This window comes from Micropterus dolomieu, linkage group LG11 (genome assembly GCF_021292245.1).
Source record: "Micropterus dolomieu isolate WLL.071019.BEF.003 ecotype Adirondacks linkage group LG11, ASM2129224v1, whole genome shotgun sequence".
Classification (NCBI taxonomy): domain Eukaryota; kingdom Metazoa; phylum Chordata; class Actinopteri; order Centrarchiformes; family Centrarchidae; genus Micropterus; species Micropterus dolomieu.
Genome location: NC_060160.1, coordinates 13,424,827 through 13,449,366, shown reverse-complemented (window position 1 = coordinate 13,449,366; position 24,540 = coordinate 13,424,827). Strand labels below are relative to the sequence as shown.

Here is a 24,540-nt window from a genome sequence, read left to right as displayed (position 1 = left end):
TAATAGCAGTCTGATAAAAAATAGTTCAACCACAACCAACTACATTAATGCATGAGGAATAATAATCTAATGATATGATATATAGGCTAATAGTATAACAGTCATTTTTCTTTCTGCTTTGAGTAGGCTACTTTTTAATTTTTAATAGGCTACTTCTACATTTTCCTGCTTATAGCCTAATAACATACTTTTACTTAACTTTTTCAATGCAGTACTTGAGTATTTTTACAGCGAGGTAGGCCTATTAGTACTTTTATTAAAAGGGAAAAAAAGATAAAAGGATCTGAATATGCCTAAGAAACTTTGTTCACCACTGGGTGAAAAAGCCAAAGCTTCTGGTTGTAAGAGGTTGGAGAGTTTTTGTCTGCATCAGTAATCATTTAGCATGAATTTGGCTACAGGATACTCCACAACATCAGCTGCTATCACTATCTTTGATCACAGGCTCGTCTAAGAAAAAAAAGATTCGGCACCTACAGTTATCGCATCCATCGGTTCTTGCACTTCCAACTTCCACTCACTCCGTGTGTGCACGCGCATCCATGTTTCCTAGTAACAAACGTGGGATCACAGAATTTACCCGGAAACAATTAACACATTTTAATTTCTGATCGGCTTACCGGCTCTGGCGTTTAGTACAGAGAAAGCTATGAACTCGGCAGAAAAATGATCGTCTATTAATTGTATATAGCGGGACAACTTCGTGGGCGTTATCTCTTCACATACTTCTCAGCGTGAGAAATACAAGGTGTGGCGTGTGAACTGGCTGAAATGTGTGTGTCTCAGGGTGAATGCGTGAGACTTGAGAGCCCTGGTTAGCTACTGTAAGGTATCACCAGTGGCTGAAACCTTTCCAGACAGTCATCAACACTTTTGATTTTTCATCTGGGGCTGTTACATGCGCTTTGGTCTGGTAACGGTTAAGTGGTTAAGTGAAAAAGTACTGTTTTCAGCGCAGTAATGTTAACAGAAAGGTCAAAGTTAATGTTATTTGAAGTGAGCTGGCTAACACAATGAGGTAACGTTTATGTTCACGTTGCACTGAACTGCTGTAAGTTTGTTAACGTTACTTTAGCCCTATAACGTTACTGTGGAGACAGTCAAGCTCTGCCTTCATAAAAGTTAATAAGCTAAATACATTTATCACAACTAAAAACTCTGCCCATATCACATGTTTGTGAGAAGTGTTTATGGCCTTTATTTTGTAAACTAATCAAAAGTCGGTGTTCATATATTGTGTGCCCATTAAGGACTATAGAGAGTGCTTCTGAAGGAATTTAATTTTGCCGATAATCACCTGACTTGCAAAAGAAGATCTGATATGATATTACATTTGCTCTTACAGGATCAAACAGAGTATTTGAGTGGCACTACAGCTATCCAAGGTATGTTATAAATTTGCATATTTCTGTGTCAGTTGCTGGCTTGTAAGACTGTCGCAATAACTGCAAAATTGAGATACCGTGCTATTAGTCAAGCCTACAGCAGAGGATGGCAAGCACCACAACAACCGCAATTTTCATACTTTACACTTCAGTGCCTGTTAAATTAATAAATTAGTGCTTCAAAAGTTCCACAACCATAAAATGCTGTGTAACGTTTGGATCGCCATGGGCTGTATGTGACCTGACTTTAAACTTGGAATCTGTAAGTGTTGCCATGTTTTGTTTAATTAGTCTAGTTTAAAATATAATTCATTGGCTAACTCAATTGTTATCCACATAATCTTTCATTTTGATGCAGCAAAATCTAAGCCACTTTAAAGAAATTTGCAGGATGTCCATGTCTCAGGTAAAAACTGTATTCTTTTTGCCATATAGTCAGCCATCCTACTTAAAACAAGTACTTGATGCATTATGTTTTTCTGTCAAGGCCCAAGTTGAAAACCATTAATCTACATACATTTATGTGTTTGCAGTTCCATCACTTAAAAGTAATGAACCTTTGCAACTAATTCTACTGCAAGCTTGAGAGATACACAACACAACTGATTGCCCTGTACAGCAAGACAGCAGAGGCCCTGGCTATTATCATTCCTCATCTCAATTAAGCATCCCCTTCATAGGCATGGCCCAATTGTAAGAAATTAGGGACAAATCCACACTTCTCCTTTCATGAAAAAATGTTTCCCAAACCTCCCAAGACCTGAGCTTTGATTCTATGTGTATTTTTAGTATAGCATTGTCTTTGACCAGGATGTACTTTTAGAAAAAAATTAATATGTGTAACCAATGTGTAACAAAGAAGAAACAGACATCAGAACATGGCTGGCAAGTGACCCTAGAGGGCACATGCAACTGCCCACTAATGAGGACAATAGCTCTAAGTTGAGCAGAATGAAGTATATGGTGCAGGGATCCCAAAACCTAACAGAAGCTACAGAAGGAATCATAACACAGTCACCAGTAACTCTTAACATTTTGGCCTGTAAGAATTGTATCAAGACAGGCTTGGAAAAAATAAAAACATATGCTTTTAATTGTGTGGGGGGCACTGATGAGCATGCAGTGCTAGCTTTCTTTTATAATAATCCTCATAATTGGATTTTTTGTATTTTGCAATGCAACGATGAACCAGGCATTTTCATAGTCGCATTTTCCACAAAACACAGTAAAGTAAGTAGTAAAAGGAAATTTTGTTTAGCTTAAAAGGATTTAAAGTTATTATCACTTAACAAAAACTCATTAATCTGGAAATAGAGAATGTTCAACATTATTGCAAAAAAGAATGAAATCAAAATTGTTGCTGGTTAATTAAGCTGATTAAGCAGTCAGTTGCTTAGTCTATTCAGCTTTATGCAAGATGTGCCTTATTTTGTGTCTGTTACATGTAGAAATGACAGAAGATTGTATTGAATGTATTGAGTAAAGAATTAGAGGAATTTAATTTTAATAAGCATCAGTAAGTCAATGTAATTTAGTATGCAGAAATTAAAGTTTTAAAAAAAAAATGTAAGTATTATATTTAAGTTAAGGTTTACTCAAAAATATTATTACCATATGTAAAAAGTTTGAGGTAATCAGTTTCCACAAATATTTTGAGTATTCTGAACATATTCGGGTTTACAGTGATCAAGTATGAAACTAGGATAATACAGCACATGGAATTAAAGTCACTACAACATTTTGAAATGTACTAAATGTTGATAAATTTAATCATCATCCAAATTACCCAGTTGTATTTTTCTACATACTGTGCATTATAGGTATGCAGATGGTAATCATGGCCAATAAACCCCAGTCACAATGAGTTTCATTATACACAATACTAGCAAGTAGATTTCATATGCTACATTTGGCCACTTTACTCACCGCAGAAAAATATCACATCATTTACACTGCAAAAAAACTGTATGGCACTTTATTAAACATGTTTCATGTGTATGTTACAAATATACTGACTCAAATGAGTAAATGTACTATTGTTTACATTTTACAGTTCCTACTTACAGTTGTACTATAATGCAGTCATCCACTGCTTCACAATTATCTGACAACAAGCCTGTCTCGTGATCTGTTTGCTTAATCATCAAGAGTGTAACAAGTCAGCAGAAACAGTGACAAGCAAACAGATTCCACGACAGTTTGTTTAAACTCAGGAATGATTAAAGGGATGTGAACACCTGCTTCCTGCCCGCCTTTACTAATCACTGCTTGTTTGTTTTTGGTTTGGTGAGACAGGATCGTTTCTGAACACTGGTTATACAACTGTGTTGTCTATTCCCTTCTTTTTTTCCTCTCTGACAGCCATTAAGACAACTATTGAAACAGAACAGAGGACAAATGACATCAAATCAGAGGACGTCAAATAACCAACATCAAGTAACACTATCTGTATTGATACAATCTTTTATAATGCACAACGGAACAGACAACGGGTAAAATATACAGTATATCAGTGAATGTGTTTAGACAATTATGTACAACAAATTGTGTGTAATAGCTGTGAAATGTGTTACATTTGGGTATTTGTTACTAGTATAAAAGGTGGACTCTCATCTCTCTTCCTAAATCCTAGATGCTACCCTGTGTGTACAGTAAGTGCAAGTGTGCTTGTGTATATATGGTGATACACACGTGCCAACAATGAATATGTGTTCACTGAACAAATTACTGCAGTGGGGTGCTGTTACTAACAAGCTCTCTTTAAGTGCCATTTCCTGGTAGAACAGAGAGTCCTTTTTTTTCTCCATAGCACACAATCGTTATTCCAGGTCATCCAGAGACAGATGCCTGGAGCCAGAAGAAACTGAATCCTGCACTCTCCTTGCAGCCATTGAGCTGTGCCCAGAGGCAAGATGGCTGAGCTAGAGTTTCAGATCTCTCCCTGGGCTGCCCAGACGCCTGGTGTTTTGTTGGAGACAGACTGGCAGGCACAAAATCACTTTTTGATTCCCAGGGCAGGCTGCAACACACACTGAACAGGTTTGAACCTCAAATCCAAGTCTCAGTATGCTGTGATTTAAAAGGCTAGACAGTTCCCGTTCAGCACAACAGGCAACTACATCCCTACATAGTAGCTGGCTAGGTACACATTTACAGCTGTGCCAACTCTTCAGAAGATTTCCTCTCAATTAGTTTAAAGTGCCATAAAGGGATTTGCCCTGCAGGTAAGTTTTGCCTTTAGGTACAGATCCTAGATCAGAATACACAACTTCAACATCTGCAATATAATGTGTCATTAATGGTTAAATTGAAGTTTCTACCCCAACCACAAATGCATTCGTACCTAGACAACTGGAAGAACACGGCATAGTTTAAAAAAAACAATGATAGACCAACAGGGGGGAAATTGCCCTTGGAATGAGATGTTTTGCTGATATGGGGCTGTGAAAGCCTTCAGTTTCCTTGTTGGTTTCTGGGATAAGCAAATGTTAAAGGATATAAATCCCTGAAACAGTGCCATTCATATCACCAGGTATAATTTGGCTAGTATCCTCCTATGTGGAAATAGTCTCAGTTTGCTCAAACCCCCTAGTTTGAGTTAGATCCAGCGAACAACACCGTCCTCTCCTGTAGATAAAATTCACTGTGGTGACAATAGGTTTCCAGTAAATATCCCATGCTGGTTCAGTTCCTCTACTATGTTACCATGCAGTACTTTCATATTTCCATGCCTCTTTAGTCTGTCAGTTTGTGTACATAGTTGACAGGAAATGTCCCACTCCTGCTTAGGTCCCCCTCTATGTGACCAACCTGTTAGGATAAAAAGTAAATATTTATGATGTGAAAACATAAAAAGTCACTTTTACATATTTCACTTCACATTGCTACCCAGAAGAGAAATGGGCAATCACTGTAATGAAATAAGGAAGTTGTAGTTGCACTTACCCACCAGTGGGGGTCATTAGTGGCCGTGACCACAATGATCTCATCTTTGAAAAAGGCAAGCTGCTCAGTACTGACTGCTCTGCAGTCCACTAAAGCCTTGACACGCTTCTGATGTGGCCTGCTGCCAGAAACCTGGAGGAGATATGCAATATATTTTTTCAGTGTGCTACCAGCATAATTAACTGTGAAATGTCATTGGCCTTCTCAACAGGAAAAAAGTACAGTGGTAATGAAGATTGTAATATGGAGGACTTAAAATATAGGCTGAATATAACAGAAAGAGGTTTCTATATAATTGTACCATAGCATTCCTGCGGGGTCGTGGGGCACAGGTTATGGTAGGTGAGGATGACGGTGCTGGTGCGGGAGCTGGGGTGAGGCCCGGACTATTCCCCACTAAGCTGCAGTACAGCTCCTCCTGGCTGCCCACACAGCTTGGAGACAACACACCGCACTTCCCCTGGAGCCCTCCTCCACTGCTCGTCCGACGATATGATGTGGTCTTCTCTGAACTGGAGGGTGGAGAAATAACATGAAATTATCAAACAAGGCTCCTGTCATTTGAAGTTGTTTGTGAAAAATTCAAAACTGGAGCCAGCTTGATAATCATTATCTGTCCTTAGAATAGTTTTAGGAAATACTTATTTTTTATTTTTAGACAGGGCATGAGCTTGAATTGCATCCTTTCAGTGACCCTGTTTACACCTGACACTACCATGCTGACAGACGTGTGGTAACAGAAATGTGTTGTTGCACAGTGTCTCACCTGACAGGCCCCAAGTGGTTCAGGGAAGATGTTGGTGTGAGACTGCTTTGAGATCCAGAACTAGCACCAGGTTGGCCCTCCCAGGTCTGCTTCTGCCCCCTGAGCGGACCTCCTTGTCCGTGGGGTGACCTAGGTGGTCTCCCCCCTTGGCCATGGTTGTCCATGTTGGGTGAAGGTGGGTTATGTCTCGCCTGTGTCTGGGGACTGGAGGAGCTGGAGGCCGGGTTAGAGCAGCGACGTGGAATTTGGTTGCCCTCCTGTGTTGTAACCGAAATCTGGGGGTCAGAGCGACCTGTGGAGGGGAAAAAATGAAAATAAAAAAAAGCAACAAATTAATATTTGTTTCATAACAAGTGTGTTGTCAATGTCTTGCCACAATCTAAAATGAAACTTTTAATGTGTTATTTAAACTGGCACCATAAATTAGCTCAAGAAACAACTTCTCTGTCATATAAGCAGGACCATTATTTATTTACATTTTGATATCAGTGGTATAGCTGTTGCATGTTAATATAAACCTAAATCTAACTGAATGCAACTTTGTTAATCCTTTCAGTAAAACATATTAAAACCAACCAGAAAATTGTTACACAAATTTTTACAGTGCAATAGTATCTCAGCCTACGGTAGAGTTTGTAAACTGCACATAACAGCTATTGTGTGGAGCATTGTGGAAAAAATGACTTGATCTGGCTTGCATTGAATAATGTGACTGGATAGAAAGATAATGAATTAATCCCCCCTTCAGTTTACTGTATTTCAACCCTTTTAAAACAAAATAAGCTGTGCTTATTTGACATTATTGGGCTTGATAAATTAAGTTTTCAAAGACAAAAGAGGAGTGGTAGGATGGTTTTATAATGGAGATAAGCCTTATACACTATTGTACCTCACCTCTTTGGATGGATTTAGCTGGTAGTGGTGGTGGTGCCGATGCTCCAGAAGGGGCGCTGTTGGCTGGAGGATTTCTGTATAGGAAGTCTAGATTCTCGTATGTCTGGCAAGGCCTGCTGGCAGCATTACCATTGGCACCAATACCCACACTCCAGCGGGCAAAGGGAGTTCCACCACCTCCATTTGAGGAGAGAGGAGAGCGGTGTTTGGGTAATGGGCTCACCTGGAAGAAAGTGGAAAGGACCACAAGAACCATAAGACAAAGTTAGTTTCTATAGTTTCTCCTCAACTTCCTTTGTTTTATTTCTTTTTATCTCCCATTTTCTCATTAGCAGGGAAGATTTCAGTGGAAAACACAGATAATGTTCGTCCCCAAGCTGTGAGAAGGCTGTTTTTTGGCAGAGAAACAAAGTCAGTAATGAGATTGGCTCCTTACCCTCTCATCCAGGTCATCCTCACTGTCATAAAACTCCTGAGACTGTGTCTCCCACATGAACTCCACATGGATTTGAGAGTTAAACTTCCCACTCTGTGCCAGCTCCAACTAAAAAACACATACAGAAGCACAAACACTCAGAATAAGCTCATCTCCAAATATCCAGTAATACATCCATACTATTAGGAATCAACTATGATGCAGTAACTGTGTACTTGGCTCTATTAAACCAATTACGTTTCCACTGCTTTACTGGAGCTTCTTGGGTTGTACGTACAGATGAGTAAAAATATTTTAATGTTTCTGTAGCTGTTCAATATTTTGAGACTGATATGAAGGAACAATGAAAATATTTTTAAAATTTATTTCTTAGAAATACAAAATAGGCAGACTTATAAATGATATCAACACAAGTCATCACACATCCCAATGCAATTTTGGGAAAATCTATTAACAGTAAACTCCCTCCTGACTGGCAATTATCAGTCTTATCAGTGTGACCTTGGATCCAGCAGATGTTTCAAAAAATGAAAAGCAATTAGGAAAGAGCTAAACAGGTTAAATGAAATCACTGAAATAAAACTCCAGAGTCAGCCCACATCTTATTGCAGCTTCCACACGAAAAAAGAAAAGAGATTACCTAAATGTAAAGTTTAATTCCTCCAATAAAAAAAATGGGGTCATTTTTACAGCTGCTTGCTTTTTCCTTTTCCAGTCTCTACACAATAAGCCTGTAAGACAAGGTTGTGCTGAATTAAACAGGATATTATACAAGGGGGGTCTGATTCAGCAGGGCAGATGGCCGGTAAGAAAATAAAACCAGTTTATAAATGATACACACTGGGACCTGATGAGGATAAGATTCTTTGACCTTAGCTGAGCTCTGCTGCACAGGGAGTTATTTCAAGGTAGTATTTCCAGCTGTGGAAGTTGTCTTGTTTTGTTTCTGGAGTTGGCTTTCTGGTAGGCATTTTAATGATGCAACTCGATTCCTCAGTTGAACTTAACTCCCGACTGTGTGTGTTCTTTGAATTTATTAAATTATATATTTTTAGTTGAATCGAAAGAGAGAATGTGGGGTCTCACCAGCTCGACACATTGTATGTGCTGCAGCCGCCGTGCAATATCAAGCGCAGTCTCGCCTGCAGAGTTCACTATAGGAGATGTAAAAGAAGAAATAGTTTTAGTATTTGCTGATTGCACTGGGTGAAAGAGAAATTGAGTGAATACAGGTAACGGTACCTGTGTGTAGGGCGGCCTTTGCTTTGAGCAGTAATTTGAGAGACTCTGGCTTGTGATGCAGGACGCTGTAGTGAAGAGCTGTGTTTCCCTCTGCTGTTCTCTTCTCCAGACAGTTACTGTAGCGTAAACATACAGGATAGACAGATGGTGTTAAATGTTACCAACTTTTTAAGCAAGTGGAACACTGATCAAGAGCTTAATTCCTTTCAAGTGGAAACAAATCAAACTTGCCAGTGTCTGACCTGTTCTGGCAGAGAAAATCCACCAGCGCCAGAGAGCTCCTTTCCTCCAGACGCACTGCAAGATGGAGAGCTGTCTCTCTGATCCCCTTAAACATGAAGAAATGAGTACAAATTAGGCCAAATTGTTGACCCTCAAGAGATTTCACTTTCAGTCAGTGGTCACAAGTGGCTACATATTTTAGCTGACAATCAGGTCTAAAGATATGCTACTAGAATACCAGTGAAGCTTATTTCAGAGGTTGGTTGCGCAACAACTCACTTGTGTTTTTGTGTTAAAAAGTGAAAACAGGCCTATAGCTGTATCTGCTTATGAGCAAGCAAAACGAGGAGCAGAAGAAAGACAGAGAAGTGCCTACGTAATTCAATGAGCTTGTCTCACTTGTTCTCACGGGACGTGAGCTCTGACCTAAAAGCTGAAATAATAAACGAGGGCCAACCAACACAAACAAACACACACATGCGCGCACACACACAGAGAAGCTAGCAGTGTTACACACGCTGCTTATGCTGAGCAGGAAGTGTACAACAGGAGGGTAAAATGTGATTAAAGACAAGACGATGAGGCGTTGAAGAAAGACAGCAAGGGCGGGGGAAATAAGATGAGAGGAGGAAAGGGGGGAAAGATTGGATTAGAGGCCAGAAGAAATGGGAGGGTTTCTAACTACCCACCCACATGAATCATGCATACAGAGGACAATTAACACATACTTTACATACTGTAACTATTCACACACCTCCTACATACTGTATGTCTCATTATTTTAACACTGGGAGGATTTGATTCTATTTTTAGCTCTTTTAGCTAAACGTCTAAAGTGACATTCACAAGTGAGCAACTTTTTGAAACAATGCACAGATGCATGAGTCTCTTTAAACAAGCCAAGTGGGCTGGCTTGCCAGGATGTAGCTGTCATTCAGCCTCAATGCATGACATCTTTGGGAATGTTTAGAGTTTGTTACAAGATTATATGGGTTTATTACATGCATTCTGGCCCTAACAGGACACATTTCAGGAAGAAAAGCAGGTGTGGACATCCACTTGTGGCTATAAAGTATCTTCACCTGTCCTTCAGGCAGTGTGAGTGGTTTGGCCAGGTCCGCTCCCTCAGCGTAGAGCTGTAGAAGAGAATTGATGTCACGACCCCTCACAGCGTCATACAGCCGGGCAGGATCTGCTTCTTCTCTGCGAAGGACATAGCGCCGCTCAGCGTATTTCGCCACAATGTAGTCCTTTCTGGCATTCCTGGTTGTTGAGTAAACACATTTTAATAAAACAAATATGCAAGTTTAATACAATAAATCACCAAAGTGTTGTTTTGTTATTTTTGAACAATTGGATTGTTGGTCTAAAAGAAATCAGAGACTCACATGTCACTCTGTGGCAATGGTTTGACAGAGTCATTTGGAAGGCCCGCCTCCATGATGTCATTGAATCTGGTGTTACCAATACTGACTGCCAACTGAAGTGACACACAATGCAGTCACAAAGACGTGACGTAAAAGCATTTCAAGCATAAGGCAGACAGTTACGTAATCTCTGTAATTAGAAAACCATAACAATACAAAATCAACCTGCAGTGTGTCTGTTTCTGTGTGTTTCCATGTGTGTATTTAATACCAGAAGCTCAGAGGTGCTCAGTAGGTCCAGAGTGAGTGACTGGATCCTGGAATAGTGGACACCTAGCTCTCTGTGGATGCCAGAGCACTCTATACAGGTCAGGATGCCCAAATTGGTTGACAGCCATGATGGATCTGAGATGCACAGAGCAATAATGAAACTGGTGAGATTATTATATGTATAATCTCCTGATGTACTTATGTCCACATGTAATCCTGCATTGATCATCAACAACAATGACTAGCTGACCTGGTGCTCCACAGTCAGCACAGGCCTCGTTGCCAGGCATGTGTCGAAGCTCTGCGATGATTGCTCGGGAAAGTTCCTGGAGCCCGCTGTCCTGAAGGTGGAGCTGGTCTCCTCCCAATGCTGTGTTCAGGGCCTCCTCCTTACTGTTCTGCAGCACTGACACCCAACTGAAGTACAGATATGCATACACACAGGAGACAGTTAATAAAAGAAGCAAAAAGTTATTTGTTGTCCAATTTTCACATTTTGTACCAGCTCACTTGGAGGGGAAGCCACAGAGCTTGTGGCACCAAAAGAAACCAAAGGATTGATCATTTCAGCCTTTTTCTCAGAAGATCAAAAGTAGTTCACCATGTGTTTTGCATGTGTTTTTTTTTTGTCTAGTGATATAGGTCATCATCACTCTCAGTTTTCGAAGCTCTGGTACTTTTCCCTACAAACCATTTCCATCTCCCTCCATCCCTAAATTCACACAACACATCACATCAAAGAATCTGACTGGAGGCCCACACACAAGGGAAGGGTAGAGGACAGAAAAAAAACATATGCACTCCCCTCAATCCCCACATCACAAAACAAAAAGTTCCCTTGCTTGCTGTCTGTGGCTAGAATGAGAAGTCCCACCCAACACCAGCTGGGCCAGGGGGATCCTAGAGGACAACGTTTTCCTTAATGCATCCTTTAGTTTCACTCCCTTTTTATCCATTGTCCGCCCTGTGTGTTCTTCACTGCATACATCTTTCTCTTTTATCATCTTAAGTACACTTCTCTTCATTCTGCAAACCGGTTTTTGAAATTAACATTGCACAGCTTCTTTCCTATGCTGGCCTAAGAACAAATGACATGTAACAACTTGCTTAAGCAATGACAAAATACAAGAGATACGGAAGTGAAAAATCTCACATCCAAGTAGCTACAGTAGTTTCAACACTTACATCATACATTCCTGCTCGTCTTCTGCCTGGAAATGGTATGTCCGATTATCTATTGAGAAGGAGAACTGGTGGTCAGACACTGTTTTCTTGAGAAAACAAATTGCTCAACAGAGGATGGCAGGAAGAGAGTTTTAAACAAGATGGTGGACATACAGGCTGCATGACTAGAAATGGCGTAAAGCAAGCATGACACACACAATCACCCCTGTTTCACGTCACAACAGTTTAGATTAATCATAAGGACTCTCTGGCACCCATCCCAAGTAAAATGCCTCTGATTCTTATTTCTGTAATAATAATATATTTTATTTATAGAGCGCTTTTCTGGGTACTCAAAGACACTAAGTTCAAATGATGACAGAAAACAGTACACTAAAAACATAAAACACACAACATTAATCACATGTATAATAATATATTGAATATTATACATAGAATAAAATGTGGGGACCAAATAGGCAGGCTTCTCCACAGCTGCACTGCAGATGGCTCTTTAGAGTCTTTAATGATAACATGTGGAGGGTAAAGTGTTATGGGTCAAAAGGAGTTAACCTACGAGTGACCAAGTCAAAGGTCCTCCTGTCCTCTGGGTTTGGTCGCACCTGACAAGTCAGTAGGTTCAACTTGGCTGGCGGTCTATTGATCTGAAGGGAGACACACACGCTTACGTCAGTATGTACTGGACAATTTGGACATATTTCAGTTGACAGATGCACATCCATCTGAATCTGAATGTTCGGTGAATGTTCGATTGCCCCACATGTCCTCACCGTACTGTGGGAAATGGTCAGGCAGCCAAATTTCACTCCACACTTCCTCTTCTGCCACACCTTCCTGATCCTGCACGACAAAAGGCCAACGGAAAGATTTCAAAATAAATACAGATTTTAAACACACACTATCGACATAACATTATCAACCTTGATGATTTCTGTGCGGTGCATTAAGTGATAACAGTGTTAACATGTAGGTTTGAATTGAGTAATGGTGATCTACACATGGTGCTGGCCCAGCTTACTGCTGTTCACAGCGTTTGACCCTTGTTTTCATTATCTTGATTGAATCAGGTCAAATGGCTGAGAACGTGTTCTGTTTTGTGTCAGTGGCCTGAGGAGAGTTTGCCCTCCTCCCGTCTTCCATTCATCCTACTAACCACATCCCCTCTCCTTATCCCTTCCATTTTCCCTTTTTATCACACTGTAATCTAGCTGTGTGTGTGTGACGCAAAAGTTGGATCCCCTCAGCTAGCCAGTCTGCCAAAAACTTCCACAGAAGGGGCCCCTGCTTGAATCTTCTCCTCACAATAATGAAGACCAGGTGGGTTGGACTAACCTCCCCCCTTCCCTCTCTATGCTTTACTTGCTTACTCTTCACCCAGCTCTGGTTGCTACTGCCCACGACAGTGCAACTCAGCAGCGTTTATGACTTTGAAAACATTATTATAATTAGTTGAAAATATGAATAGGTAGAATTTTGAGTAAAATGTTTTGCAGTCACAGAAACAACTGTTTTTTATGAGCTATGACACATTAAATGACATGATTATTTATTGAGTTAACAGTACATTTTGATGTTAATATGCATGTTCTTCACATCTTGTATTTTTATCTTCCATGTATTTTCAATACTTGTGTTAGAGTTGCTTGTAAACTGATATTTGCACACTGTAACGAATGCTGTAACACACCCATCACTCTTCTTGAGCAGGAAGCCAGATTTCTCCGTCCCATACTTCTTGTTTCCCTGTGGTTGGTGGATGCTATACCCATTGCCAGAGTTCTTCCTGTTCAGGTACTCCTGTGATAGAAACAGAGATTTGGGACTACTACTACTACTTCAAAGGGTTCAAGCCAGCTCTGAAGATTATGAGAATTCAGAACAATGTAAAACAAGACCATGTAATCTGATAGCATCAACTAGCAATTAAAGCCATCTGCCGCTGGATTTTTTAGAGCACACATTTTTTTTTTACATACTGACACAGTATAACTGAAGTATGCCAACTCAAGGTACAGTATATGTGATAATGTATAGTAATGGTGCATTGTGAACAAGCGTACCTCTTTCCCCTCTACTTGCAGAAGTAATCTGAGAGAATCCCTCAACTGAGTCAGTTGTTTTACCTCCTCGTCCTGGTCCAGGCGGACCTACAACACACAATACACACCACAAACATCAGTTAAAAAAGATTATTTAAATATTTTTGACTATTTGGAAGAATAGCATGTTTTTTGTATCATATCTAATGTTGTTCTTTTATTTGTTCCAAGAATTGGGTGTGGAATGACAATACATCAGAGCTTTGTGTAATGGCCTTACTAATGCAGAACAGAGCTCAGCACTGGGTTGTGCCGTCCTAGGAGGTTGTGCATTTGGTATTAGAGCAACAGAGTGACCAGTCTTGCATGCAACATAAGTCAGTTTAACTGAAATATGTCAGCATTTTGCCTGGGTACCATAACACAGATTCTGTCTGAATTTCCTTCATGAGGCTAAGCTCTGGCATGTCTGAGCGGGTCTCTGTTGTTCAGCCCATGGAGAACCAGAAAAACCTCTAACGTTCCCAGTATCACAGTTAACAGTCTGTTTCCAGTGCTCTGTCCAGGAAATTGAAGAGGCAACTTTTTTTGCAGACTGGAAACCAGTCGGAGTGGTTGGAGAAATAGGTGTGTACCAGGGAAGGAATTAAAATTAGGGATGCTTTCAGTTTCATCTTTTGGAAATAGGGGGAAGTATTTCTGGGAATAGACTGTAATAACATTCCCTGCCTGTGGGTTCAGCTTGGGGTGGGGTGGGGGTGGGGGTGGGGGGTGGGGGGGGTGTCAGAGGAAGGGGGAGAGACTGAGGTTTTGGCTGTTGTGAAAGAGTAACAGAGAAAAAGTGCTATAGGAAGTAGTAAAACACAATGTGATTTACAGTGAGAGCTTTAATGTAAGGACCTTCTTGGACACCGTTTTACATATTGTTCTGACTGAGCAATGGATGACAAATGAAGAAACAAGTGAAGAAAAAAGGGTGTGTGTGTTTGTGTGGGGGTGGATTGGGGGTATGATAACATCACTATGTATGTGCATGTGTGTGTGTGCGCTTTGTGAAAACATCACTTTGAGTCAGCAGCTAGCACAGACCCTTAACACTGACCTCTTAATCATGACAAATATCAAATATTCTTCTGGAATCATAACAAAGCTGGATAATAATAATAATGTTTATATTTGCAACGTAAAATGAGTTAGTTAAACACTGACTGATATAATGCTGGTAGCCAGACATACCAGCAGAAATACTGAGTACTTACTGTGTGAACAGAAGCAGCAAGCTTCTCAATAAAAGGAGCGAGATTCTCTGCAGCCTTCAGCCCATCCTGAAAGAAACTGAGATCAGGAAAAGAACAAATGCTGAGTCATGATGGCACTTCAATCCAAACATCCTAGTTCACACCAACCAAAACATCACATGCTGAAGCTGTATAAGCAACTCCGTTACCACATAAAACCCTCGGTATGATTAAAATGGGCAAATGGTAACAACAGTAATAATAGCTTGTAAAAGGAAAGTGAAAACCTCAACTATTATGCAAAATCCCTCACTGCAACCAAGAGGTAGAAACCAAACCCATATGCTTTTTAGGCAAGGAAAAAGTCAAAACTTTTTTCCCCCCCCCCACACATAAAACAAAATGGCTATAAGGCAAAAAGAATTGTTTAGGTAATGTCGGCTGAGACTGACCTGAGCTGGGCCTGGAAATATTTGATGAGGCTCTGGAGAAGATCAGGGCCCTGACGCACCTTGAGTTCCTCGATCTTCAAAAGATACTGAAAGCAGAAACACAGGCAGTTTAAAAACAGCTCCGGAAATAGCAGCTCTCCATGGAAAGGCCGGATGGATCCTCAGAAACGTAAAGCCTAAATATGAAAATCAGGGATCAAATAAAGCCACCATTTTTTAGTACCCATAATTTGAGGCTCATCCTAGACTGCATGTCTTTTATATCCTGTTTTGAGCATGTTTTGTAGTGTGTGGCTCCTTGCTTTCTAGGACAACGCTCCACATTGTTTCAAAGGTCAAGCGCCTTATTTCAACACTCCAGCCTGTTAGTGAACCTTGTAGACTGAAACTGGAAAGTCTTCATTCAGATAGTATGAACAACACAGACACATAGTGTAGGCTTTATTGTGTATCATTTCTATCCTGCCCCAAGTCAAAATGTAAATAAAAAGGTAGACAAAAGGTTTGAGGGCATGTAAGGCTTTAGCTCTGTGTGGAAGGAATTACTACATTTTCTTTGCTCCATAAAACCCAAGTCTGAATCCATCTGTCTCTCTGTAGCTGAAGCAGAGACAGTGAAGTGTTTCTGTTCTGTGGATATTTGTGTATATATGTATGCAGAGGAAAAGAAAGACACAGACAGGCAGATGGACAGAGAGACGGAGGAGTGGAGCTGCATGTCACAAGTGGAAATTCCACTTTCCCTGCCTCTCCTCTTTGTCTCAACAGCTGGTATCAGTCAGAATTAGACCAGAGTTTTCTCCAGCAACATGTGCACTAACACACTTAGCTGTGACTACACCACCTGTATGTGAGAGCCCTGCCAGTGCACTTCACAAGAATTTCCCCCACTTTGGCTTTCAAATGTGGGTCATAAAGCATTTCCATTGCACTTTGCACTAAAAATTTACCCAGCAAGTTTGACTTTCTAAAACTTCTCTTCCATTATTTACTGGATGAAATGACTGAATTACTGAAGAGACACAAAAGGGCCATCCATCTGACCATGAATGGAATAAAGAATATATAGAGCACCCATGGGACCTAAATCCCACCTCAGGTATGTGAACGGTGTCTGAGTCTGGTATTTTGACTGGCACTAATCCCCCACCTCACACATTTGCAGCTGAAAGGTCCTCCTCTCTCTCTCCATGTCCTCCCCTCCGTCTGATCCCTCCATCCTGATCAGCCCCAGCTGCTTGGTCTTCTCCTTCCTCTCCTTCTCGAGCTTTCCTCTGATGGGGGGAGGGAAGGGAAAGAAAAAATGTTATGCTTAGTCACTTACAGTGTACTCAATTATTAACTTTGTGACGACACTTTCAGTAATGATCAACTTTTTGAGCAAGTGGCTTTTTTCTGTCAGAAACATTTGTTTTCCACTAACTCATTCCCCTTCCTCACGGAGAGGGGAGAGGAGGTTGGGAGAGGTGAACTCTCCTTACAGCATTATGAAACACTTTAAACCAACATCAGAATGAGATCAAATGATGGCTGCAAAGTGCAATGCCTTAGTTCTATTTCACAGCAATGTAATGGAGAAAGGCCAAGGGGAACCAACTATTATCCTATTAACCTCTGCTGTTACATCATCTTCTGTGAACCAGTAAAAGACTAGCAAGAAGTGTAAATGTGCAACATGATTCTCCTTAGGCAATGACATCTGTCTCTGGCTTCAGATTCTTTTCTTCCATTAAACAATAAAGCTTAAATATTAAGAACTGAATGAGTGGTAAGAAACTATGCTAAGGGTTAATTACATTTTTATGTCATACTCCTTCCAGCTCTTCTCCATGTGTTTCTTGAGCTCCTGTAGAGAAGAGAAGAAAAAAGACATTTTGATGTGATGTTTTTTGCAATGATAGTATTCTTAAACTCTTTTGGGGGAAAATTATTGCAGTGGACAAAGCTGTTTTAATGAAGACTAAAGTCACCACAGGGAAGGTGCTGTATATATTACAGTCAGACAGTATTGTTTACATGACACGGATAACAGTTTACGTAAAGTCAGGTTAAGCAGTATTTTACAGTACTTCCTTACATTTATGCTTTTATCCAAAGCGACTTACATTTGAGGAACAACATACAAGCATCAACAGAGCATCAAATACAGATCTACAACTGACAATACATACTAGTAAGAGCAGCAATAAATACTAGTAAGAACTTTCTTATGTACTGGTTATTATCTGAGTACATCTGGGTAGAGCCAGACAGTTAATGCAGAGACATAATTACTGATAGTACGTTAACTAGTCTGCTTTCTGGCTGAACAGGATTTGCAAATGCAGTTTGCCTTCCTTCACAGTAACAGTGAAGCAATGTTCATCTGTCAGATCAGCTGTTTCAAATACAGGGCAGTGACAGGAGCTTACAGAAGCATTAGCGTGTTATTACTCACTTGTCTGTTGGCATGGCAAACCAAAAGGCCAAATGCTGGGCAAGGCAGATCGGTTCAGCATTGGAACTTAGCTCAGTCTTATTCATTAATCTGCATAAACAGCCTCATCTTATCCAATATCTTAGTAAGATCAGCTACGTCTGCGGCACAGACAGACAGCATTATATGCTTAAAGTGGAAATCCACCCTAAAACTGATTTTACATTGTGATATTTCAGTTATTTTGGACAGTAATGTCAACGTCTACAAACCCAGACATCCGTATAAATTATGCCATCCAACTCTCTTACTTGTAGTTGGTTTGCTGTGTTTATTTTCCCTTAGAAAGCCCCACATTCAAATAAATTCGGCATGTCCAAAAAGTTGTTAATTTATTCAGTATGTAGAGCTTGACAATACCTTGATGTAATAATCATATTCTAATAATTGAGTGAAAAAAACAAATACAGTCATATCCATGATTTGTTTCTAAAAAAGTACTTGTGTGTAAACAGGTGAGAGCATCTATTATCATCTCCAAAATATTGTCACATTCTAATCATTGAAAAAGCTCTTGGTTTTGTCAGTATCACATGGCCTAATTTATTGGTCAGCTTCAGGATATGTCTGTAGGTGACAGCATCACTACAGGCTGTTCAATTTCAGAAATTTAAATTAAAACATGAAGTGTAAAATGTCACAGAACTGGGCAATATTATAGAAACATTTAGGGCAGAGATTCCTTTTTAGGCAGGTGTCGTATCTCTGTCTTGGACATTGAAAACATCATCATGTACCAGTTTAGCCAGCAGTTTTGTTAGTATTTAATGCATTTGTAAGAAAGTCTAGACTCACTAGTCTGCTGTCCCGGAGTTCCGACTTCAACACATTTTCCAAAGGAAACGCCATGATGTTGTTGAGGTTTTGCACCTGAAACGTGTAAGAGCAGAGCAAATCAGTAAAGGAGATACAAATGTTACCAGTGGTCCTTATCTCTGGCAGTATGAGCAAACACTCACATGCACACACAGTTCTACACACTCCTATCTCCCTACAGTCTTTCATTTCTGGGAATGAGCGCGGATAACTCAAAAACATGGTGATTCGGTCATTTTGAACTGGTGATTCATCAAAAGAAAACACTGGACAATAATCTGCACCATTAAGATTTTTTGACCCAAGGGGGGAGCATGACACAGTGATTTTTATGACTGTTCATGTACAGTAAAGTGGAAGTTGAGATTAATTTGAGGTTTGGGTGTAAACAAGATGAACTGAGTCTTTAGTGGATCTGGGGAGAATGAATCACAAAAGAACTAGCATAACTCTGACAGGTTGCACTTTACAGCAATACATACAGTAATTAGTACAAATTCCTCGCAAGCCTCCAGCTGAACACTGTCAAAATGTAAGTCTGTTAGTATATGTCACTGCAGCCTTTCTGAGGATCCTGGTAGATTACAACAAAGCTGCACCCTGCTCTTAACATAAATAATGTCCAACCACTTCTGTGAGCTAACCGCAGAGCTGACCTTTATATATTGACACAGAGGCTTGGAAACTGGTAAGACTGTTTTGGTTGGCATCCAAAAGCTAAGGTAACTAATAGCTAATACATTGAGTTTGACACAGGGAAATACCTACTCCCGAAGTGTCAACATATGTACAGTTGACACAGATCAATGCATGCATGACTGCACACACACACACGTTGATTTTGCAGCACAACTCCTTGAATCACTCCCCTGTTAGTCGTTTGGACCCACTTCCTCTTCACATCTGTAAGGCCCAGTCTCCCCTGTGAGGCCTTGATTGACACATAGGACGGAGTGTGTGAGACGGTGTGTGTGTTGACTCACACACTCACACATGGAGGTCTGGGATGAATTATCATCGCCATAGAAACTATCAGTGGGAGTGTTCCGGACTGCCCCAGATTTTGGAGTCAAGGCGAGTGAGCATGCAGCTGTTGACAACCCCTTTCCTCCATGCATGTGTGTGGGTACACCACACACACACACATACTTTTAAGACACAACTCAACAGCATACGGGAAGAAATTTGGGGTTCTTTCATTTGCTACTGTTTCAAATAAACAACATTTTTTGTTTGACTTTCTTCCTTCTTGGAACTTTCAGATTATACAATCATTTGGAGTATTTTAGAGCCACGTTAGGACCAGCTTATCTTTTAGTTTTGTTTTTACTTCCACCCCTCCTCCCTTAGTTCTCTAGGTTGTGTGTGTGTGTGTGTGTGTGTGTGTGTGTGTGTGTGTGTGTGTGTTTGTGTGTTTGTGTGATTTGAACTCTCTAGTAAAGACAGCCTATTTGAGGAAAACTCTCCTTTCACTTCCCTCCCCCCCCCCAACACTCTTTTCTCACCAGATTTTTGAAGAGGGACGTGACCTCTCTGGTGAACACAGCCAGGTTAAGGAAGCCTGTGGAGACTTCATTGTTGTCCTGTGTCAGGTGGCTATTCCCAAGGTTCTCCAACAACTCAATGTACTGCTCCTTGTTGTCCACGTGAGCTAAAAAAAAACAGTGATAGACAGTTAAGGTGTGCAGAAAATCTAAAGAAGGCAGATTGACTTGCCATGTTGCATTCAAGAGTATTTTAACAAAACAAGCGTGTGGGATAAATTAGTACTGGTTTCCATCCATCCTGGAGCAGGAGGCAGGCAAACATATAGAGACCCATGTTTCTCTGGAGCTCATAGGTCACTTTCCCAAGGGTCATGTCCTTAGTGGGCTCTCAGTCTGTTGAATTTATGTGAAAAAGGGCTGATGGAAAAGAATCCGAGCTCTGACTGGCACCACTTTGGTTTACATTACACTAAATTAGGTTTTTCCCTACAGCTATTTCGAAGTGAGGCTTAGATGAGAACATCAAATAAACCCACATTACAGTTCAAGCCATGGAAGTCATAATTTTCAATCAACAAAGATGGGCACCTGATGAACAAAATGTCTGTTCACCACAGTTATACAGGAACATCTTAGCTGACTTTAGGAAACCAACAAATGAAGGTAAAAAATGAAATCATTTGTTGGTAGTTGTGGATTAACAATTTAAGGAAGTGGTGAAGGAACATATGGATCAGACATCTGCAGAAGTGCCCACAGCAGACTAAACAGACAAAAGCAGAAATAAACAGAAAGCACACAGTAGATTAATCTCAGCTGCTCCAGTTTCCACTTCAAGAAAAACATAAAATGGTAAACGAACTGTAGCTGGGAGACAGACTGACACAGGTGTACAAACTGGTTGAAAAGAAGAAGTGGAAGATTTTGTATGGCAGCAAAATTGTGAATTCAAGGAATAAGTAGGCCTACAGGCAGGAAGGAGAGGAAATAAGGGGGGGAGGGGGGGTTGAGCCTTTATGGCTGCATGGTTATTAAAAAAAGTATTACAACCAACAACATAGATGCATCTATCAAACAACAAACAGTTGAGTCACAGAGGAGCTCAGAGGATGATTTTACAGCTGACCTTTTCACTACCAGATACCAGCCAAGCAACTCAACTTTTTCACTCGTCTGCCAGAACACACACAGACTCACAGGCTGCAGCATCTTGGCACAAAAGGGCACTTAACGATTTATGGGAACAGAGAACGAAAGAAGAGTTTATCTTGCCATGTGTGTGTTTTTGCATGTGTGACACAGTAACGTGGGCATACAAATGTGTCTGAATGCATTGTGAGTCAGAATGTCAATTAAGATCAGCACCAACTAAACAACATAATGACAGAAGGGGGAAGGGGGGCTGTTACCATATTACTGGACATAGCCCATATGATTCCACTTAGAAACAGAAGAAGAAATAAAGAAATAGATTGAATACGTATGGAAAAAAATCCAAGAGCACTTCTCTGCAGCTACAGTATTGCTGCTGACCGTGTGGTTGCCTAATTCTGGGCAGCTGTCTGACTCATTTTTACTAAAAACTATGAGTCGAAATGGGAAGCAGGCTTGTTAGCGAGCAAAGAAAAACAACTTCAGGTTCATGATACGTTATGCAGTTCCTCTGTTTCTCCCGCGCATTTTTGAGGTAAACACTCACATCTCATGCATGTTCACTTCTGATAGATCCAAGGCAAGTTTTCTGGGACGTACTGTAGACCTACATGACACACACTCACAAAACATTCACTTAGTGACCCAGTGGACCTGTTAGGTCACTGTATGGCACTTCATTGCTGCTGAAACCACACATACCATTTACTTTATACAGACGCCACAATTATTGATATAAACACAATCACCCAACATTCCACGTACCCTGATCCCATAACAAGGGGCCTCACTCATAAACACTGCTGCCCACATGAGCTTGATGAGGTCATCTCAACCAGGCATGTACAATGAATTATGTGGAGGCTCCACAATGTACCAAATAGCTCATCCTGCCATAATAGAGGCAGACCTTTGTTAAAAACTAGATGCCGGGTTGCCACAAGTGATTAATCGGTCGACCGATTAATTGGCCGATGCCTGTACTCACAAGGCTGTTTAACAAAACATGTCTGTGGACACATCTGCAGGCAGCCTTTTAAGTTAGTGTGCTCCCTTGTTATTTTTGGGAAGGTGGTGAAAAATTTAGTTTCAAGCCCTAAAGTTCCTCAGTCACCATCGTCTTTTCTAAATGTTAACACGTCTCTCCCATCCTAGTGACAGCAAATCTAATCTAATACCATTACTGGCTAGCATTGTTATACTGTAGAGAATAATGCAGTTGAATGGCATCAAACTATCTGACAAACTATACCACACATACCCCTAAACACCAGTCACGTTCTGAAATCTACAGCATAACCCAATATTTAGCTATTTCAGTAATTAATCAACATTCCATCTAAAACAACATTTTAATGGCTAAGATAACTATGTACATTCAATTGTAAGCTGCATGGAACAATGGAATTATACATGACTTTTCTTTGTTTGGATATCAGCTTTAGACACTCACCGGCCACTTTATTAGGTACACCTTGCTAGTACCGGGTTGGACCCCCTTTTGCATTCAGAACTGCCTTAATTCTTCGTGCCATACTTTCAACACAGTGTTGGAAACATTCCTCAGAGACTTTTGTTCATATTAACATGATAGCATCACGCAGTTGCTGCAGATTTGACAACTGCACATCCATGATGTGGATCTCCCATTCTATCAAATCCCAAGGTGCTCTATTGGATTGAGACATGGTGACTGTGGAGGCCGTTAGAGTACAGTAAACTCACTGTCATGTTCGAGAAGCATCTTAAACTGTTGAGATGATTTGAGCTTTGTGACATGGGGCATTATCCTGCTGGAAGTAGCCATCAGAAGATGGCTACACTGTGGTCATAAAGGGATGGACATAGTCAGCAACAATACTCAGCTAGGCTGTCGTATTTAAACCATGATCAATTGGTATTAAGGGGCCCACAGTGTGTCAAGAAAATATCCCCCATGCCATTACACCACCACCGCCAGCCTGAGCCGTTGATACAAGACAAGATGGATCCATACTTTCACGTTGTTTAGGCCAAATTCTGACCCTACCATCTGAATGTCGCAGCTGAAATCGAGACTCATCAGACCAGGCAACGTTTGTTGTCCAATTTTGGTGAGCCTATACGAATTGTAGCCTCAGTTTCCTGTTTTTAGACACGAGTGGCACCCCGTGTGGCCATCTGCTTCAAGTTTGAGGTGTTGTGCGTTCAGAGATGGTATTCTGCATACCTTGGTTGTAACGTTATTTGAGTTACTGTTGCCTTTCGGTCATCTCGAACCAGTCTGCCTATTCTCCTCTGACCTCTGACATTAACAAGTTTTCTTTTTTTCTGATTATTGTCTGTGAACCCTAGAGATGGTTGTGTGTGAAAATCCCAGTAGATCAGCAGTTTCTGAAATACTCAGACAAGCCGGTCTGGCACAAACAACCATGCCACGTTCAAAATCCCTTAAATCCCCTTTCTTCCCCATTCTGACGCTCAGTTTTAACATTAGCAAGTTGTCTGGACCATGTCTACATGCATAAATGCTTTGAGTTGATGCCATGTGATTGGCTGATTAGCTATTTGTGTCAAGTTATTGAACAGGTGTACTTAATAAAGTGGCCGGTGAGTGTATATCGGTCAACAGCCAAGGACAGACGTCCCTCTTCATAGATTTTGTAAATTGTCAAAAGTTGAAATTTATTTAATACACTACAACTTTTGTACAATATTACAAGTTATACATTCATTCCTGTTGTTTGACAAAACAAGGTTATTTTACTGTGTTTTTTGTGTTGCTTTGGAAAAGCTTGTGAGTAGACCTTAAGTTGAATTTTTTTTTGCAAACTAATATTTCCAACAAATAACTATAAGACAAAATGGATAAGAAGTCCTCAAAGTGATATGGAAGAAATCGTAACAGCTACTGGGCCTACTGAGCAAACCCCATCCAATGATAAACACCATGTAAAACAGTTTAAAGTTCAGAAAGAGCAAGTAAGTAAGCCTTGAGTTGGGATTGTTTTCTTAGACCAGTAATGTAATGTGTAAATGAGATGATATTATGCGATGGTTTGACACTTACAGAGTCCAGAAGAGTGTATTGCTTTGATCGTCTTCTTCATCCTCAGTAGAGTTGTGTGGTCCATCTCCAGAGACTGCAATAAAACAGTGAGGCAAGTAAGTATGTAGTGAGTAAGTATG

The 24,540-nt window shown here is 40.5% G+C and overlaps 1 protein-coding gene and 1 long non-coding RNA gene across 3 annotated transcripts in view; one reads left to right on the top strand and one right to left on the bottom strand.

Annotated features, from left to right (window-relative positions):
- The first annotated feature begins 523 nt into the window (after positions 1 to 523).
- LOC123978945 lies at positions 524 to 6,432 on the top strand. The gene is made up of 3 exons (XR_006827097.1): positions 524 to 748; positions 1,346 to 1,385; positions 3,747 to 6,432. It is a non-coding gene; the product is annotated as an uncharacterized LOC123978945 (long non-coding RNA).
- The window catches only part of asap3 (ArfGAP with SH3 domain, ankyrin repeat and PH domain 3), a 25,801-nt gene continuing 4,605 nt past the window's right edge, over positions 3,345 to 24,540 (bottom strand). The window contains exons 2-26 of one of the 2 annotated variants that reach the window (XM_046062594.1): positions 24,422 to 24,494; positions 20,239 to 20,384; positions 18,713 to 18,787; positions 17,238 to 17,287; positions 16,592 to 16,715; positions 15,442 to 15,527; positions 15,011 to 15,086; positions 13,773 to 13,859; positions 13,400 to 13,509; positions 12,483 to 12,552; positions 12,269 to 12,356; positions 11,713 to 11,761; positions 10,778 to 10,944; positions 10,529 to 10,662; positions 10,279 to 10,370; positions 9,973 to 10,153; positions 8,911 to 8,996; positions 8,669 to 8,784; positions 8,513 to 8,580; positions 7,427 to 7,534; positions 6,991 to 7,213; positions 6,097 to 6,388; positions 5,632 to 5,842; positions 5,331 to 5,462; positions 3,345 to 5,195 (exon numbers count right to left, since the gene is read on the bottom strand). In XM_046062594.1, the coding sequence (XP_045918550.1) occupies positions 5,121 to 5,195; positions 5,331 to 5,462; positions 5,632 to 5,842; positions 6,097 to 6,388; positions 6,991 to 7,213; positions 7,427 to 7,534; positions 8,513 to 8,580; positions 8,669 to 8,784; positions 8,911 to 8,996; positions 9,973 to 10,153; positions 10,279 to 10,370; positions 10,529 to 10,662; positions 10,778 to 10,944; positions 11,713 to 11,761; positions 12,269 to 12,356; positions 12,483 to 12,552; positions 13,400 to 13,509; positions 13,773 to 13,859; positions 15,011 to 15,086; positions 15,442 to 15,527; positions 16,592 to 16,715; positions 17,238 to 17,287; positions 18,713 to 18,787; positions 20,239 to 20,384; positions 24,422 to 24,494 (2,919 nt within the window). In that variant the 3' untranslated portion in view covers positions 3,345 to 5,120. The remainder of the gene's footprint in view (positions 5,196 to 5,330; positions 5,463 to 5,631; positions 5,843 to 6,096; positions 6,389 to 6,990; positions 7,214 to 7,426; positions 7,535 to 8,512; positions 8,581 to 8,668; positions 8,785 to 8,910; positions 8,997 to 9,972; positions 10,154 to 10,278; positions 10,371 to 10,528; positions 10,663 to 10,777; positions 10,945 to 11,712; positions 11,762 to 12,268; positions 12,357 to 12,482; positions 12,553 to 13,399; positions 13,510 to 13,772; positions 13,860 to 15,010; positions 15,087 to 15,441; positions 15,528 to 16,591; positions 16,716 to 17,237; positions 17,288 to 18,712; positions 18,788 to 20,238; positions 20,385 to 24,421; positions 24,495 to 24,540) is intronic. The other variant, XM_046062593.1, reaches the window with a different exon arrangement.